This window comes from Nannobrachium achirus (genome assembly GCF_963921795.1).
Source record: "Nannobrachium achirus genome assembly, chromosome: 18".
Taxonomy (NCBI): Eukaryota; Metazoa; Chordata; class Actinopteri; order Myctophiformes; family Myctophidae; genus Nannobrachium; species Nannobrachium achirus.
Window position 1 is genome coordinate 30,882,508 of NC_137825.1, and position 18,672 is coordinate 30,901,179.

Here is an 18,672-nt window from a genome sequence, read left to right on the forward strand (position 1 = left end):
CCTCTTGTGGTCCCAGACAAAATTGCACCTGTACATAATTTCAGAGCACATATCCTTGAGCACATATCCTAGTATACTGTGTCTGTGTGTGTGTGTGCGTGTGTGTGCGTGCGTGCGTGTGCACACATTTTTTTTCCCCCAATAGATCCAAGAAAGGCATCCTGTCTTTCTTCTGAATAACTCTAGGAAAACATGGATGGACTCACTTATTTACAGTTTAAACAATTTATTTTCTGCTTAAATAATTACTTGGATCATCCAGTGTAGGCTATGTTGGTTCTTCATACACATTGGTATCAGTTCTATCATCAACAATGGATGCTTGTTAGGTGGCCTTATATATATATAAAAACATAAAATAAAATAAAAAGAATCAAAAGACTCAGCATTGATTTACAGAGGAACGGGACATCTGAGTTGGAACCCTTTGTGGTCCAGATCACACTCTTGATTCATTTTGCAGAGAAAACAAAGCATTAGAGACTCAGGATTGCATAGGGTTCATAATCACATATTCACTTCCTGTGTAGACAGCTGATGAAATAAAATGTAAAAGTCACCAAACCCCAAAATAAAATAAAAATCGTACCAGTTTAAAACCACAGCAGGTCTATGAGCCTAAAGTTACACTGCTAGTACACACGATGGGCTTACAGATAGACTGTTAACTTCTAATTGCTGTTACACTCATGGGTTTGGTTGCTGTTTGGAACTCACACAATGTGCCTGTTTACGGGTTACATTCTGATACAATGGGTGCTTTTTCTCGCTTGGAAATTGTAGAAGGCATGAAATCAATCTGAAAGTCTAACATTTGAAGCCTAACATTTAAGTTTGGCTATCTTGCCACTCAAGTGAGGCGTGTGTACTTATTGTACATGTCCAATCCTTGTAAAAAAGTAAGATAAAACAAACAAAACAAAACAAGTTACAGGTGAGGTGACAAATGGTCATGTTATGAGCTCAAACAGGCAGAAGTACCACCAAGCCCTCTCTAATTGCAGTACAGTGTTTTGCATTAGGAAGAAAAAAAGAAAAGGAAATTGTTAAAATAAAGTAAAATCACATGCAGCAAAAATATTTGTAGTCTGAAGACAATAGTTTCTTCCACAGACAAAACTGATTTTAGATTAGCAGTTTGGCTTTAAAGAAACGACCTTGGTTAAAATCAAGCAGTTGTTTTTTTTCTTTCACATTTACATGAATTATTTAGCCCCATTGTATTCATTTCTCAAAAACGAGAGGTCGCAAACACCCAAAAATCCAATGCAGTGGAATTGTATTGGACTTTCAACCCAATGCACAGACTTTGCAAAGCTTCCCAACAAGCTAAATTAACCAGTGCATAACCAATATGTGAAGCAACTGATTCTCCCCCCCCCCCCCTCCCCCTTTTTTTTTGATTTTATACAGTGTAATTTATATACAATAAAATCAACCCATTTATTATTTATTTCATTAAAAAACAAACAAACAAAAACAACCACATGGTACCGCCCACTACTTTGGGTCCAGGAGGAAAAAATATATAAGGCGAGTGTCTTGACAGAGGGATTTCAAAAGTCTTCCATAGTCGTCAACAATCAACATTTGCCACTTGTGCCATAATGGGCCACAGATGCCTTCAGACAGAGGAGTGTGTGTGGCTGTGGTTGTAACGCTCCCCTTTTCGTTTGTCACTGACAAGGAAGTCTTTGCTCACGTCCACGTGTGTGTCCACATACTGTAGGTGTCATTAGCCGTTTTGACAGTAATAGTGAGTTTGGTGACATGCTCATGCGAAATCAAATAATTGTCCTTTTTTTTCTCCCCATTTAGTTTGTCTTGCTGAAAACCATGCGTTTTAAAGTGAAAGCTTCAGACAGACACAGGTGGGCTGATTGACTGGGCTCTGCTCTTCTAAGGGCTGCAGACAACTGAGCCCCTCCTAGGGTTTGTGATGTCGAAGAATAGGCTTCCGTGGACCTGGAACATAAAGCCTGGTTAGTGGTGGGAAAAGTACTCACATATTTTACATAAGTAAAAGTATCAATACTGCAATATAGAAATAGTCTCTTACAAGTAAAAGTCCGTAATTCAAAATGTATGAAAAAAGTATGAGTGTTGGCATCAAAATTTACTTAAAGTACCGCCACGTGTTGTGAGCTTCAATCAGTTATAACATATGTAGTGATAGGCAGCTGTAGAGGTCTAATGGTCAGACAGACAGACAGAAAGACACACACACACACACACACACACACACACACACACACACACACACACACACACACACACACACACACACACACACACACACACACACACACACACACACACACACACACACACACACACACACACACACACACACACACACACACACACACACACACACACATTCTACTAGCCTCTTGCAGAGTATGTGTCGTTCATGGGTGATTCGTTCATAAGAACCGAATCATTAGCAAGACTCGTGAACGATTCATTCGTGTCCTTAAAATGTTTCTTTCGCGCTTTCGTCCCCTCCCCCTAGCCCAGGACAGGAGGTTGGTGCTGTACGCGCAACATTATAAAAACCCTCCCGCGATAGTGTTTATCGCGGGGCGATCACGCCATGAACCATGAACGTGAACGAATCGTTTGAACGGATCATTACCGTGAACAAAATGATTCGTTCAATCACGGAAATGAACAGGATTTCCCATCACTATTGCAGAGCCACGCCATGAAAAGTTTTCCGTCACTACTCCTGTGGTCTGCCATCAGTATCAATGCATACAGAACAGGAGCCACGTACCTGACTCAGCTCAGGACTGGGGAGTTACGACTTCCTCTTCCCCTGTTTCCCCTTGGCTCCTTCTCCAGACTGATGGGGGATAGAGAGGGAGAGGGGGGGCAAAAGAATAACAGAATGGGGGGTTACCAAAGGAGAAAATAAAATGAGAGAAAGTTTAAGAGAGTGAAAAAAGAGAGAAAGGGACAGGAAGTTAGTACACTACTCAGCCTAAAGGTTACTCTGGATGCAAAATGTGAAACACAGCAAACGTTCAGCTTCGCTACTTCAGGAGACAGCTGGAAACATGTTGGAATAAAGAAGAGCTGAAGGAAAGGGACAAGAAGTTAATGTTGCTATTTTACTATGTTATTTTTTTATTATTATTATTTTCGTGGCCATGATGGGACATGCTAAGACTGAAAGAAGTGAATGAGAGAAAAAGAAGAGATGTTATGATTCACAATTCTATTTTCTATATTAGTTTACGGCTGCAGTGATATCAACAGTTCTCAACTCCCACAAAGTGAATTCAGAGAGCGCACGCGCGCGCGCACGCACACAGCCACTACAAGTCACTACAGTGTTATAGCATCAGACGATAGATGCTCTGTGCCATCGCCATGGCATTCCATGCGCTACATGGCTATGTGTTCTATGTATCCACGTTAGCATACTAGCATACAGCCTAAATAGTAGTGTGATATGGAACACAACCAACCACTTGTTTATAAAGATGAACCTAAATTGAGTGTGTGGTGTTGTATGCTATGGCAGATACTGTAGCTAGAGTGGATACATTATGTCGGAACAAGGACTGATTCCCCAAAGTATCTCAGCAGCACTGTTATCATCTCCACTGGGCTGGTAGGCGGATTTACACATCTGAACTTTCAATCCTATGTGATGCATTGTGAAATGGGGTCACACACTGCCATCTTAAAGTGGAGACATTTTTAGATTATTCCAGCCTCAGCCCAGCTGCAGACGATCCCTGAACAAGAGTTTCTTTTGAGAAACCAGGAAGCCAAAACTACAGCCCATGCTCTAAGTCGGTGCGCGGTTGAATGGTCGGCTCGGCCGAGGGAGGCGGTTAGTCAGGGCCAGTGGTGGAAAGTAACAAGTACATTTACTCAAGTACTGTACTAAAGGACAATTTTGAGGTACTTTTACCAAGCATTTCATTTTTTTAAAGGTAAATGATACTTCTAAAATATTGTACTTTTCACTCCACAAAAAAGTATTTGACAACTTAAGTTACTAGTTGCTTTGTAGAAATATGTTAATACAAATCAAACATTAACCACTTAAACCGTATTTTCTACTTCGGCTATTTGAAAACCGACGATCTACAAGCTTGTAGATCTGCTTAGATGTACAAGTGACACATTTTGAATGGTGCCAATACAACTGATGTAGTTTTACTTTACAAAACATTTGAACACAGGACTTTTTACTTGCAAACACAGAGCGTTTCTACACTGTGCTATTGACACTTCTACTTAAGTAAATCATCTGAGTACTTTCCACCACTGGTCGGGGCTAGGGGCTTACGCCAACCTCAGTCCTGACCCTGTGGGCCTCCTTGGGGCCCTTAGAGTTGCCGGAGCCTTCTGTCTTCTGGTTCTGGCGGGAGCGTTTGCCACGCTTCTTGCTCTTTCCCCCTCCTCCTCCTGAGGAGGCCGAGCTCGCTCCACCTGTTGCTACCCCATCACCACCTCCACCACCACCATCATCATCATCATCATCACCCACACCATCTCCTTCTGCTCCCACAGCATCGCCTCCACCTCCTGTCCGCTCCTCAGAGCGGCGCACCACCTTCCTGATCACCTGTAAGGGGTGGGGGTGGGGGAGGTGCATTATGGAAGCATGTTAGGGGAGGGGATGGGGTTCAGGGCTGGGCGATGTGACTTCAAAATCAATGTCACCATTATTTCAAACCTTTGCCTCAATTTTTAGATATATATATATATTCAATCCCTTAGATACTGTGCACACTTGCACACCCCCCGGGCACAGGACTAGTGTGTATATATATATATATATATATTAGTAGTTAATCAGACTAATAGATTTTTTTTATCGTTTATAAAAATTACTTTTACTTTTGTGTCAATTTGTCGATATATGACAGGGAAAAAATTGATTATTCAATTTACTTACATTAGCAAGGTTCTAATAATATATTTCGGGTTAATTGCCCAGCCCTAGGTTCAGGTTCAGTTCATAGTTACTCTCTAAGGTAGAGAGTATATAGTATTGAGTGCTGTACAATTTGTGTCTTTCCATCTGTCTGTGTTACAGTAAGAACTTTTGAACCCTGATAACCAATTCAACTCTGAAAGTGTAGAAATTGGACGGGGTGGAGGGGTTAATGGAGGAAGGTGAGGAAAGGGTTACTTTTCGGGTGACCACGTTCCCGTCTTCATCTGTAAACTGCTCCTCCGTCACAGACTCTGCAGGAATGTCCCTGGCCTGTTGTCCCTGGGGTGGAAGCACCAACCGACAGACGGACAGATGGAGGCGGGGAAGGTAAAAAGAAATGGGTAGGAAATGAAGGTTGTTAGCCATTATTATTAGTCATTCTCTTCTTTTGTTCACCTGCAAAGACAAAATACGCTGCATTTCACAATAAAACCACCACCGGCTTCGGTGCAGCAAGGAAGCCTTTTTCATGCACTTCTCCATCAGAGAGTTAGACAGGAGAGTTTATAGTCCTATTGATCCCTGACTGGTCACTTTGAAGACTGGACTGGTGCAAAATTGTCAATCAATAGCCAGAATCTGACTGGGGGTTTACAAAGATACTGACTGGCAAACATTCCGTTTAAGGCCAAATCCGTATCGCAGATTTACAGTGAGTTCCACCAATATCTGAAACTAATAGTGAGCACATAAGATCTCCAATATCACAGCGCAATACAACAAAGTATACCGTGATTTGTTCTCATTGGGGGGCAGAACTCTGTTGAAAAAACTTTTTTAAGGTGTAAAATGCAAACGCCAATGTTTTTGAGGTTATAGTTAAAGGCAGGTCAAAAGAGTTTGGGAAAACCTAGTCAGTCAATATGTCTAACACCTGAAATAAATAGATTTATTTCATTGTTATGTTTTTGTTCAATTCAAAACATTTATGTTCAGTAAATCCCACACTGGTGGGTTAGGATATATTTTGGGAAAGCCAACCAAGGTTAGTGCTTAAAGCAAAAAGACTACAGTTATCACATCTATTCAAACCTACAGTATGTCACCTAAGGAATGACTCAGCCATACTGCACTAGATACAACTCAACACCATGCTGATATTCAGCTGAATTCTACTATTAGGGTCCATTAACATGGGAACAGAGACAGTTTTTACCTATATTAAACCTGTGCAAATTCGCCTCAGAACTGTGCTTGGATAGGTTATTTTGATACCATTGCCTTGCTACTTGCTGGCAGATAACAAATGGGAAAGCCTGAGCATGTAATCACACCGTTCATGATGCTTAGCGGCTAACACTCCCAAGCGTTGTGTAGCTGTTGCATCATTCAGTGGCAAAGCTCAAACGTCACACAAAAACGACCCTTTTCTCTCACGCAACACAGGCGCAACATTTCTCCTCAATTTCTCCACAAACCTTCAATTATTTTAGACTTGAACAAAAACACACATACTTTCTATCAAGCACATATCGTCGCTGTCGGCTAGAAACCTGGTGCGGTATCTTCAAATTTAACTTTTTTTTTACGTTTTTTTGTAAATGAAAGCCCTACTTTGTCATGCTACAGTGTTACACAAAAGTAGCTTATCTACACTCGTCGTGATGGGATGCATTTTGAGCTTGTAGATCTGCCAGTGGTGTAAAGTAACTAAGTAACATTTGAGGTATTTGTACTTTACTGGAGTATTTCCAATTTCCAGTACTACTACTCCACTAAATCTAAGATACAAATATTGTACTTTTTACTCCACAAAATGTATTTGAGAACTATGTATGTTTTTTTTTTTCATATATTTTTTCACAATTTTAAATCGTTTTTTTTTTTTTTTTTTTTAAGAGTATGCTCTCGTGAACCTTTCAAACTAGCGTATCTGATAGGCATTATGCACTGGCGTATGCGCTGGTCACACAAATAGCCGCGGATCATAGATTATAGTATGCCCTAAAAAAGAAGTCTAGAACACACCACTGTTTCCACCCGACAACAACAATATACAGTAATACACACACTCTCTGATCCCATCTCTTTCTCTCTGCTGCACCAAACACAGCCTGCGCTAGCGGACACGCGCCGGGCCGGTACCTTGAGCACGAGCCGCCTGCGGTACACCCTGGTGGTGACGGTCATCTCGTCATCAGAACTGGACTGCAGAACATCCTCCTGATGAACGCAGTCCAGCACCATACAGTACATTTAGTCACCCCTATATGTGTGTGTGTGTGTGTGTGTGTGTGTGTGTGTGTGTGTGTGTGTGTGTGTGTGTGTGTGTGTGTGTGTGTGTGCGTGTGTGTGTGTGTGTGTGTGTGCGTGCGTGTGTGCACGTGCGCGTATGAGCACTTATGTTGTGTTGTCAGTTTCAATATTCCTTTAGTGTCCCAATCTTGGCTTGTTTTGAACATATGAACAAGGGTTATATCCACATAATTCTTAAAGACTTTCATTGTTACATGGGAAATATTTACCTGTTATAAGGTGCACAGTAAAAGTGTGGTCTCTCTCTCTCGCAGAGGTTACATGAACTTTTTTAGCTCACCTGGACTTTGTGCTGGGACTGATGTCCTTCCTCCTCGTCCTTGTCACCTCTGCTTGGTCCCGCTGTGCTGCCGTCCACCTGTCTGTCTAGCTGAGCCTCTGCCTTGTCTGCTGCACTGTCAGAGCTGGGGGAAGGCCGTGGCCGGAGGGAGAACGCATAGGGAGAATGAAGGAATGAATGTCTTTAGTGGAGACCAGTGTTGATTTTGAGAGCAATTTTTTATATAGTTATAGTCATAGTCTTTTCCATTTAGTTTTAGTCATACTGAATTTTAGTCATCTGAAAAGTTTCAGTTTTAGTCTGGTTTTAGTCGAGTAAATATCATATGATTTTAGTCGACTAAATCTACAGTTGACTTTGCAGATGAAAATGTTTTTCAGCTGGCCTTGGTGGCGTCGTAATGCCTGATTTTACAATTGGTCGCATGCTGAAAATAGCCGATCTACCAGCTCACAACGTGTCGCAGCGGATCTGCTATTAGAAGATCTGCTATTTTCAGAGTGCAACACCCAAGCGTAACCAAACATAAATTAGTATTAGTCATCATAGTCTTAGTATTAGTCATCATAGTTTAGTTTTGATTTGGTTTTCATAAGTGAAAAAAGGTAGTCGACGATTTTTGTCATATTTTCTAAGCTTCTATTTCATAATACATTTATTTTGTATGGATCAGCACACTTGAGATTTTGCCGGTAACAGTGACATTTAGCAAAATGCCTTTATAAATATTGATAGCATTTCGAAATAAAGAATTATAGATTGAAATCATTCAGCACCAGTATGAGAGAAGTCATTTAATAGTCGGGGTGGAGTATGTCAGCAGTGTAACAGCAGTGAAAAAAGCATAAAAGACTTGGACTACCAAACATCTGCAAGAACACAAATGTACTTGCAGATGTGAGTAACGCTGAAGATGTTAGTGTGTAGGTTGATGAGATGGCAGACAGAGTGAACGCCGTCCTACCTTCCTCCATGCGACGTCACTCTCGCAGTGCCAGGACTCGGTGGCTGCGTCCCATCGGCGGTCTTGTCAGCGTGCCAACCTGAAACTGAACACACGTCTTTCTCTGCCTGCTGCACTTGACTGAGGATGGCCATCACCCTCTCCTCCGTCATCTCCTCGTCCTCCGAGCCTCCCTCCTCCATCGCTATGTCCTCCAGCAGACTCCGTAGCCTCTCCTGGGTCATCTCCTCCTCTTCCTCCTCCTCCTCCTCCCTTCCACCACTGGACCCCTCCTCTCTCGTCTCCGACCAGCCGGTGGTGTCCGAGGCTGAATGGTCTGACGCTTCGACAGGTGCTCCCTGGTCCACTCCCGTTTCCTCTAAGGAAGCGATCGCCTCTGCCTTTGCCTCAGGCTCGGGTTCGGGCTCGGCCTCGGCCTCGGGTTCGGGCTCGGCCTCAGGCTTGGCCTCGGCCTCAGGCACGGCCTCGGGTTCAGGTTCGGGCTCGGCCTCGGGTTCGGGCTCAGGTTCGGGTTCGGGTTCGGGCTCCTTCTCAAAGGCCTCCGGGGCCTCTGGGGTTCGTGCCCTCGTCTCCACTCTCCCCGCCTCCGCCGCCCTCCGGTCGTTATCCGCTCGCTCGCACGGGGCCACCGTCTCCTGAATCGGTCTCGTGTCCTCCTCCTGCGCGGGGGCCTCGCCCTGACTCCTCCTCCCTCTGGCGTCGAGGGACGTATCCTCCGCCACCGCGTTGGGCGCCTCCGCGGCTCCGGCAGCCTCTTCCGCCGCCGGGCTGCCGCCGTTGGTGGTGGTCTGGGCAAGGGAGAGGTCACTAGGCCTAACGGGGGTCAACCTACTAGGGGAGTCTGCGCTAGCATTGTCCTCGCCAAAGAAGTCGTCGGAACTTAGCGGGGTCGGGGGCGCGTACTTCAGCGTTGTGGGGGTCTGCATCTCAAGATCTATGCTCTGGTAACCTGGATGGACGGAGGGAGGGATGGAGGGAGGGGAGAAGGTGGAGGAAAGGGAGTGGGGGGGAGGGTGGGTACAGTGGTGGTGGAGGGATGAGATGAGAGCTGACACTTGACTAGACACACACACACACACATGTTTGCTATGGTTGCCAGCAGTCGATCAAAGTTCACACTGAATAAACCTATTGTCACCAGTGGTGGAAAAAGTACTCAAACTTTTTACTTAAGTAAAAGTATCAATACGGCAATGCAGAAATACTCTGTTACAGTCCTGAATTTAAAATTTACTTGAGTAAAAGTTGAACAGTATTGGTATCCAAATGTACTTAAAGTACAATAGTAGAAATATGCAAAATGTCCCATTTCACAAGTTTTCAAATGTATACAAATATATTGAAAATAGAAGATCTACAAGCTCACAATGCATCGCACCGCGGCGCATTGTGAGCTTGTAGATCGTCTATTTTCAAATGGCTAAAATGTATATAGGGCTGAAGTGGTTTTGAAATAATCTACAAAGTAACTGGTAACTACATTTTTCAAATAAATGTAGCGGAGTAAAAGTACAATATTTGGAAGATGTAGTGGAGTAGAAGTAAGTAAATGTACTTAGTTATGTTACACCACTGATTGTCACATTATGTTCAAATGTATTCAGGCGATATAATTAAGAACAGTGTTTCTCAAAGTGGATTCCAGGGACTCTGTGGGTTCCTTTATGGGGGTCTAAATTGACCCATACTAGTCTGTAACTCTGACAGTGTACAAATGGAACCAAATGAACCCGTTAGGGTTCATTTGGTTGCATTTGTACACTGTCAGAGTTAAGGGGAGACCTTGAAATTTTAAAGTTTGAGAAACACTGATTAAGAAGACTGCAGTGTGACTTCTGAAGCAGTGCTAGTACACATACATCTACAGCGAGCACATCACAAGGGAAACAGAAATGGGAGTATAGCAAAGATGGAAACACAGTTCAAGATAGAGAGCATTCTAATGTATGCTCACTGTAAACATTAATACTGAAGGTCATTTGGCATCTGCAAAAGGTTCAGATACCAAAACAAAAAGGGTCCTAGGGTTTATGTTTCACTCGACAGCCAGGCCTGTCCCCAAAATGTAATTACTGCTCATCAGTAATCAACCCCGCTCGTAGTGAGCCAAATGACTCACATACTGATACAGATCCACTGGCTATACCTCGTTGCTGTCGGACAGAAACCTTCTATCGCCATATTTAAACGTTTTTTTTTTTTTTTTTCTTTTTTTTTATGTATCTACTAAGAGTTTCACACAAAAGCAGAGAAAATTGCCTATCTACAAGCTCACAACGCGGTTGTGGATCAGCGATTTTCACGGCTTTAAATGTTTTAAAAAACAATGATCCAAAAATATGTTTCCATCCGACAGCGACGAAATGGTAAATGGTGCATTTACAGTATACTACATGTAGATGCTACATATTTACCGTATGTAGCTACTTCCTTCAAAGCGCTTTACAATGTGCGTCACATTGGCCCATTCACGCACACATTCACACACCGATGGCGGAGGCGCCGTGCTCATCGGTAGCAGTGAGGGGTTCAGTGTCTTCCTCAAGGACACTTCAACACAAAGCCAGGAGGAACTGGGGACAGAGCTGGGAACCTTTGGATTCCCAGACGACCGCTCCACCTCCAAAGCTATAGTGCCATTAATTAAGTCTTAGATGCACCGTTTATTGCTAATAAATGTATTATATTGGGTTGGTGAGCTAAACATGGCCACAAACACTGACATGGGATCAAATGAGGTGACCGCTTTCAATGACATGCAGGTCTCCATTTGTCTCCATGTTAAAAAGTGTGTTCAGATAGTCGCTGCGTGGATATCAACAACACAAGCAAATGAGCAGGCCAGAGTTGATGCCGGGTTTATTTGGTTAGTTACTATTGGTATTGAGTTCAGCGGTGTTGCAGGAGAAGAGCGGCATAGCTAGAAAGACCTCTATTAGATATAGACCTCCGGAACCGTACGATCTCGACGGAAGTGAGAGGGGATACCACGAGGGAGAGGAGACGGCGGAGGAGAAGGAGGGAGAGAGAATGAAGGAGAAGGCAGAGGGAGGAGAGGAGAGGAAGGAGGGAGGGAGGAGGGGGGAGTTAGATAAGGGGGAGAGGGCGGAGGCGTATAAAACAGGAGAGGCGTGGGATCAGGAGGGGAGGGGGGGCGGGCAGCGGGGGTCAGGGAAGTTAAAGGCTGGTCCACGGAAGTCGAGGAGGGGGGAAGAGGGAGAGCAGTGTGGGACGTTTGGAGGGTAGGAGACCTAAGAGCCTTTGGGTCTGTTTCAAGCATCACAGTTCACAACAGATGGGTGTGGTAGAAACAGAACAGACATGGAACAACTGTTAAGACAAGACTTGGGAGTGAAGAAAGGAGGGAAAAACAGCATGACAATACAGGATCGATGAAGGAAATGAGTGGTCGGGAATGGAGGTTATGAATGATTTAGAAGCTGCAGACATTGCAATTAACATGAAGCCACCACTGTGAAGATAGATAGCTTCAAGTGGAATCCAAGCGGTAGAAACCAAGTTTAGCAGTCGCTCTAGATGGTAGACGGTCAGAACGGAGAAGGAAGAGGTGGAGGCAGGGAGCTGGTTTCTCAGCAGGGGAAGCTACAGTACGGCCAGTCCCATCCATACGCCGTCATCTCTTATTTACAAGCTTTTATGTACTTTTCGGTTAGTACAGGTTAGTATCCCTTAGCTTACAGTGGGTGTTGCTGCAGGAGTTAAGAGAGGAGGATGAGAGAGAAGGAGGAGGGGAGTCTACTGGTCTTAAAGCAGGAGAATCTAGGAAGCAGCGTTGAGGCAGGGAGGTTCGGAGGAACCCAGTAGATGACAGGTACAGTACAGCTGACAGCAGTGGGACAGAAGCAGAACTATACACCACACACTTAAAACAAAAAAGGTGTGATGCTTTCAATACATCCATGGGTGTCGTCTGGGACTGGAAGGCATTATGTCTTGTGCTATAAATTGTGTTGTTCACACAACACAATCCTCTTCTACTTAACCACATGAACCCTATAGCGTCCCTTTTCTAGGTATGTCATAATAGGCAAACATTCAAAGACAATAGGTGAACAGTAGTCGAACTACAAACCAACAGCGCTGTGCAACACAACGTGTTGAGAGCTTGTAAATCGGCTATTTTCAACAAAGGGATTTGGTGTAGAGCCGAGGATAGACCCCTGAGGAACCCAGTTCAACTAAGAGTAAAGGGTTTAAGTGGTTAAAGAGGATATTTCAAAAAAGGAGCACAAGATTTGCTTTCCCCATTTACACTCATAGATGTGTTGAGAATGATCCGTCCCTTTTAAGTGGTCAGAGTGTATCGTCATTCGCTAACAGCAGATAAACAGGCTGCCATTGACACAAAGCGGTAGCCATGCTCTCTATGTTATTCTGTCTGTCAAGATTCTGGGCAGGATTTCACTTTTGAGCCAACTCAGCATAAAGATCATCTTTGCTCCATTCAAAGCAGAATAATGATCCACAGTGTTAGTGTTTTTGAGAAACCCCGCCGTACAGTGAGGCCCACTTCAGAGCCTTGTGTAGTCTGCCAGTGTGAAAGGCTCAGGCTGTGTTCAACTACTGACGAAAGCACTGCGGTTTTTCTTTGTTCAATTAACCCGCAGTAGACCAGACTCAATCTAGGAGAGTTGTGGAAAACATACACACATTTTGTACTTTTTTATCAATACTGCAATGTAGAAATACTTTGTTACAAGTAAAATTCCAGAATTCAAAATGTACTTGATTAAAAGTGCAAAAGTATTGGCATCAAATTTTACTTAAAGTAACAAACGTTATTCAAGATATTGACCACACATTATATAATGCTCCACAATAATATGTATTAGAATAAAAGACGATGTTAAGATCCCCAACAGGATCGAAACGTTTTGTTCTAATAAAACTATCTGAGGAGGAGCATTACAGGGTGTATAGGTCAGCTCTTAACTTTCCTTAATTAGCTTGCAAATCAGGGTTCTCAATATTGTTTACTTCTAAATCTGGACCTAATCTCTTTAAAAGCCTGTGTATTTTATATTAATCTAGCTGGTGTGGCGGACAAATGCAAGTCTCTGAAATGGTTCTCACTCTATGAAATCTAGAGAAAGTTAGCTACCAAAATACATTTTCATTAAAGAGAGAGAGAGAGAGAGAGAGAGAGAAAGAGAGAAAGAAAGAGATTTGCCATACTGCATAAAGCGAACAAGCCACTATTGTAAGTTGGTTGTTATAATTATGTTTTCACGTATCTCACAACCATACTGAAAGCAAATAGCATGAATAGAGATATGAAAGCTGCTGGGGCAGTAGCAATTTCACATTTGTGAAATGGCACACCCTAACCCTATTGAACCAAATAATGAACCAAAACCATAACCCATCTGAAACGTGCCTTCCCAGCCTTAAATCAACGAGCTCACCAGATGGGACAGAGTTTGAATTCATCAAAGGCTTGCGTTAGCTGAAGCATCATGCTGTAGTATATTCTACACATTACAGTACAGTCACACAAAAGCCTGATTTATGCTTAGTTGGGCGCCGGTGTCACATACTGAATAGCAGATCTACAAGCCTGCAACGTGCCACAACAGCACGTGTTGTGAGTGTGTAGATCTAATATTATCAGTGTGTGACATGATGCGCAGCCAAGTAGAAATCAGGCAACACTCTATCCAGCGTCTCATGCCCCCCCAGTGTTGTCTAGGATTTCCTGTACTATGCATTCAATTCATGTCACAAACAAAATGGCAGTAAATCTAGAAAGCTAAAGGGGGTATGATTAAGTCAACAATAATACTGAAATCAATAGTCATCGTCAAAAAATAAAAAGGAAATAAAAAAATACAAAAATAAATCACACAATTTGCCATTAATTTACCAATGAGCACGAGTGGTAATTGCCCCATATCAGTAAATAAGTGGGACTCCTGGGAGAGATTGCGTTGAGATACGATGGGAGTAAATTCAATCTGATAATGGTTTGTTACTTTTGGTTGGTTAACTCAGCTCATGTTGGATCAGTAAACACTGATCAACTCGTATTGGACCGTCAAGCCTCATTGGTTCTGCGTTTGTGTACACAAGACAGGTCTGTCTATCTGGCTGAGAGATGAAATAAAGAGGGGTGAAGGAAGAATAGACCGAGAGATAGACTGAGAGAGATCAGCTATAGGGTGGGGCTACACTTTACCATCGGACTGATCCAGGAATACTGCGTTATCATCGGCAAAACACCGTGTGCCTGAAATGTTACCATAGTCAAATATGGGCCCTTCCAGCAAAGTCACAATATCCAACCGATTGATCTTTGTCAGCACTGCGGTTAAGGCATCCGCTATGGAGAGAGTGAGAGAGAGAGAGAGACTTAATATAATATCATTACTGTATTATGACAACAAGAACTATTATTTCACAAATGTTGAATAGTACAAAACAAAGCACTATTATACTGTATATATTATATTATAATATCACATATTCTTCCGCAGTTATTTCATACAAGCACAGATGCACATACTACATGACCTGTATCTCAGACAGAGATCTACAAGGAATTTGCCAAGCCGGCGGCACTAGTCATTTTAATTTATTGACTAGGGAGTGGCTACTGCTGCCGCAGCCTTCATGCACACTCGTATCACGCACGCACACATGCACACAATACACACACACACACACAATGCAGGCGACTTACTTGTGGCATTTTTACCATCCCTATGCACCCACTTCTTCAGCAACATGAAGCTCTGTGCCGTCAGGGAGTTGGGGTTATCCACTCTGATGTGGTTTATCTCCTCCACAGAGAAGTCCAGCTCCCTGGCAAGCTCTGCAAAAGCAACAAACATCATGCAGAAAATCAGTGCAAATTAAGACCCCCTCAAACAAACAAACAAACCCCGAAAATGTGTGTGTGTCTCTGTCTAGTTCGTTCGGGGGGATAAATTGAGCTGCTAACATAGTCAGAATAAGGCGTTATTTTACTGAAGCTAATGGTAACAACCCCCAACCCCCTTCCCACAAAAGCTCACTGTATTATATAAGGCAGGATGAAATGGTGTACATAATGGTACCCTAAATGCAGAGGAGAGACATCTATATCATGACCGGTTAGGATTAGGATCCAGCACCGATATACATATACACATTAGCCTGAACTAAAGCTGAAACAATATTCTGGCATGTCATAATAGGCAAACATTCGGAGAAAATAGCACATCTACAAGCTCACAACGAATCACTTTGGATTTTCTTTTAGCGAGTGTAGACCGATACTGAAGTATTGAAGGTCTAAATGGTTAAAGAGGTGAGGGACAGAAGGACAGGGTGATGCCAAGGTTTATGTTGAACATGATGTCTTTTTGTCATAAAATATGCTGTAATTTAAGGTATTTATATTAATTTAGTTATAAATGCCATAATGTTAGTCAAAAAAACTAAAACTAAAAAAACACTCTTGCTGTCCAAATTAATAATTTAGAAGAATATCCTCTGGGGAATTTCCTACATACACTATGTACATTATCGTCGTTGTCGGGTGGAAACCTCGTATCTCCCAGTTTCAAATTTGTACGTTCTTTCGTAAAGTAAAGCCCTGCTTCATCATACAAGGCGGTCGCACAAAAGTAGTGAAAACAGCAGATCTACAAGCACACAACGCCTCGCGGTGCGAGGCGTTGTGTGCTTGTAGATCAGCTGTTTTCACTAATTTAAATCATTTTTAAAATGATAAATGCAAAACAAACGGTTTTGGACATACAAGGTTTTTACCCGACAGCGACGTTATATGAGCTTCGACTAGAAATAACATCTTTGTAAAATAGTCGTATAGAATATCTCGCTATGTCCTGTAGAACACTACGTTATAAACAACACATTTCAACTGTGTGCACTGCCTGCTTTTCTATTGGAGCTCTGCAAGAGGAGCACACATTAAATATAGATTAGATTCCCTTCCACTGCTGAGTACATACTCACATGCACAACACAACACTGGGGACGCAGGATGGACCTACCCTCACACACACACACTCTCTCACACACGCACACACACGCACACACGCACACACACACACACACACACACACGCGCGCGCGCGCGAGCGAGCGAGCACACATGCTCATACTAAGAGAAGTTTGTGCACATTTGTGCGCACGCAATTATGCACACACACACACAAACACCCACACACTCACTCAAACATGTGTAGGCGTTACTGCAGTGCAGGCGGACGGGGATGGGCACACTGCAGAGGGCACACCCATATCACACAAATTACCTACTGTAGTCTCTCTCTCTCACATCATTCACTCACTCATTCACTCTCTCTCTCTCTCTCTCTCTCTCTCTCTCTCTCTCTCTCTCTCCTCTCTCTCTCTCTCTCTCTCTCTCTCTCTCTCTCTCTCTCTCTCTCTCTCTCTCTCTCTCTCTCTCTCTCTCTCCTCTCTCTCTCTCTCTCTCTCTCTCTCTCTCTCTCTCTCTCTCCTCTCTCTCTCTCATTCACTCTCTCTCTCACTCTCACTCACTCACTCACTCACTCACTCACTCACTCACTCACTGACAAGTGACAGGCAACGATAAGTGGCAGGCAACAATGCAGCCACGTACGCCCACCACGACTCATGGGATCGTACATTATGCGAGACCTTGACACAGTCGAAAACATTCACTACCAACAACACTAATGAACTGAACTGAATAATAACAAAGTGTGTGTGTTTTTTTTGCAATTTAATGCATTCATGTCTTTGGTAATTGTAAACTTTAATGATGATATCAATGCGAGAATGCAATTGATATTCATTGCTTGCCCTCAGCATAGTGTTACATGTGTACACATTTGTAGATGTTTTATTTTTATTTAGTTTTACAGAATTTCATTTCACATGATGTAAATCGTTGTTGTCGGGTGGAAACCTTGTATGTCCAAAATGGTTTCTGCCACACAGTGATGAAATGATTCTGCCACTGCAGTGTTGCTGAGTCAAGTAGTCATTACATAATACCTCCACTGGATGGCAGCAAAGACCATATAATCTATAATCTTACAATTTCAGGTAAGAGCTAAATCAATTAAGTGGATTTTACTCACAGTTTCTACACTGAAGGCATGCTAAGGCTGGCATGTCAGACAATAGAAGAGAACTTCTGTCATAAACCATAATCCATTGTCCATTTAGAAGATTAAAATCAAAGTGAATTTACTCCAGCGCTCTGTTACAATATGTTTAATTTCCTATCCATTAATTGTATTACATTTACATTTTATAACTGTGAGAGCAACGAGAGAGAGAGAGGATTGAGATGAGAAGGATGCAGTGGAGAATAGGTTATGTGCCTTGGTATGTATGCGTGTGTGCATTTATGTATGCATGTTTATTTATGCATGTGTGCACACTCACCAGTCCAGCTGAGGCCAAGGTGATCAGCCACTATGGCCATGCGGAGGTCTGTTCTCTCACAGGGACTCTGTGGGCCTATGGTTCAAGGGGAGGGGGTCAGGTGACAAATCTGTTAAAACACCTCAACCAGCAGGTTAAAAAAAGTTGTTTTGCGTGCACCATATTGCATCAAAATGGCTGTTATCAGATTGCCACAGTGGAGAATAATGATTCTCCTGATGAATAATAAATTCAGAGCAAGTGACTGGAACTGTGAACTGAAGTGGGTCTTTTTTTGGAGGGGAGGGGGATTGTTTACATTATTTTATCTGGGGGTGTCATTCTGGACCACCAACTGTAATGCTGTTGAGGTTCCTGCAGATATCCACCACACCAGAGACTCTCAGCTGCTTGGGCAAGTTGTACAACAGTAGTTCTCAACCTTTTCTGTATCAGGATCATATCCTCAAGGCCCACAGTTTGGGAATCCCTGCTGTGGAGTCATCTTCCATCTCAGCTTATTTAGACACTAGAACATTTCATCCAGAATGCAACACTTGCATGAGGGGTAATAGCCTACACATCACACTCAAAATGTGTTCACTTAACAGAGATAAAGTAGAACCCTGGATTTAACAGTCTGTACTGTCTGTACGTCCAGTGTACTGCGTGGTACCTTTATGTTAGTGTGTGCTCTAGTGTGTTCTAACTCTAAAATTACCTGTGTCTTCATTCATGTATTTAAAAATCCTTCTTAGCTTCACCAATGAAGACTGCATAACCAGAGGCCCTGATGTTTGTCCTCATCATAGTCATTTTTCGAGAT

The 18,672-nt window shown here is 42.9% G+C and overlaps 1 protein-coding gene across 1 annotated transcript in view; it reads right to left on the reverse strand.

The window, feature by feature from the left end:
• Nucleotides 1-215: 215 nt before the first annotated feature.
• The window catches only part of LOC308303786 (uncharacterized protein), a gene marked incomplete at its 5' end in the record, with an annotated part of 150,924 nt that continues 132,467 nt past the window's right edge, over nucleotides 216-18,672 (reverse strand). The window contains 9 exons of the mRNA XM_080748280.1: nucleotides 216-1,965; nucleotides 2,780-2,848; nucleotides 4,316-4,588; nucleotides 5,159-5,242; nucleotides 7,500-7,623; nucleotides 8,464-9,412; nucleotides 14,660-14,803; nucleotides 15,164-15,295; nucleotides 17,868-17,942. Of these exons, the coding sequence (XP_080604406.1) occupies nucleotides 2,804-2,848; nucleotides 4,316-4,588; nucleotides 5,159-5,242; nucleotides 7,500-7,623; nucleotides 8,464-9,412; nucleotides 14,660-14,803; nucleotides 15,164-15,295; nucleotides 17,868-17,942 (1,826 nt within the window). The 3' untranslated portion in view covers nucleotides 216-1,965; nucleotides 2,780-2,803. The remainder of the gene's footprint in view (nucleotides 1,966-2,779; nucleotides 2,849-4,315; nucleotides 4,589-5,158; nucleotides 5,243-7,499; nucleotides 7,624-8,463; nucleotides 9,413-14,659; nucleotides 14,804-15,163; nucleotides 15,296-17,867; nucleotides 17,943-18,672) is intronic.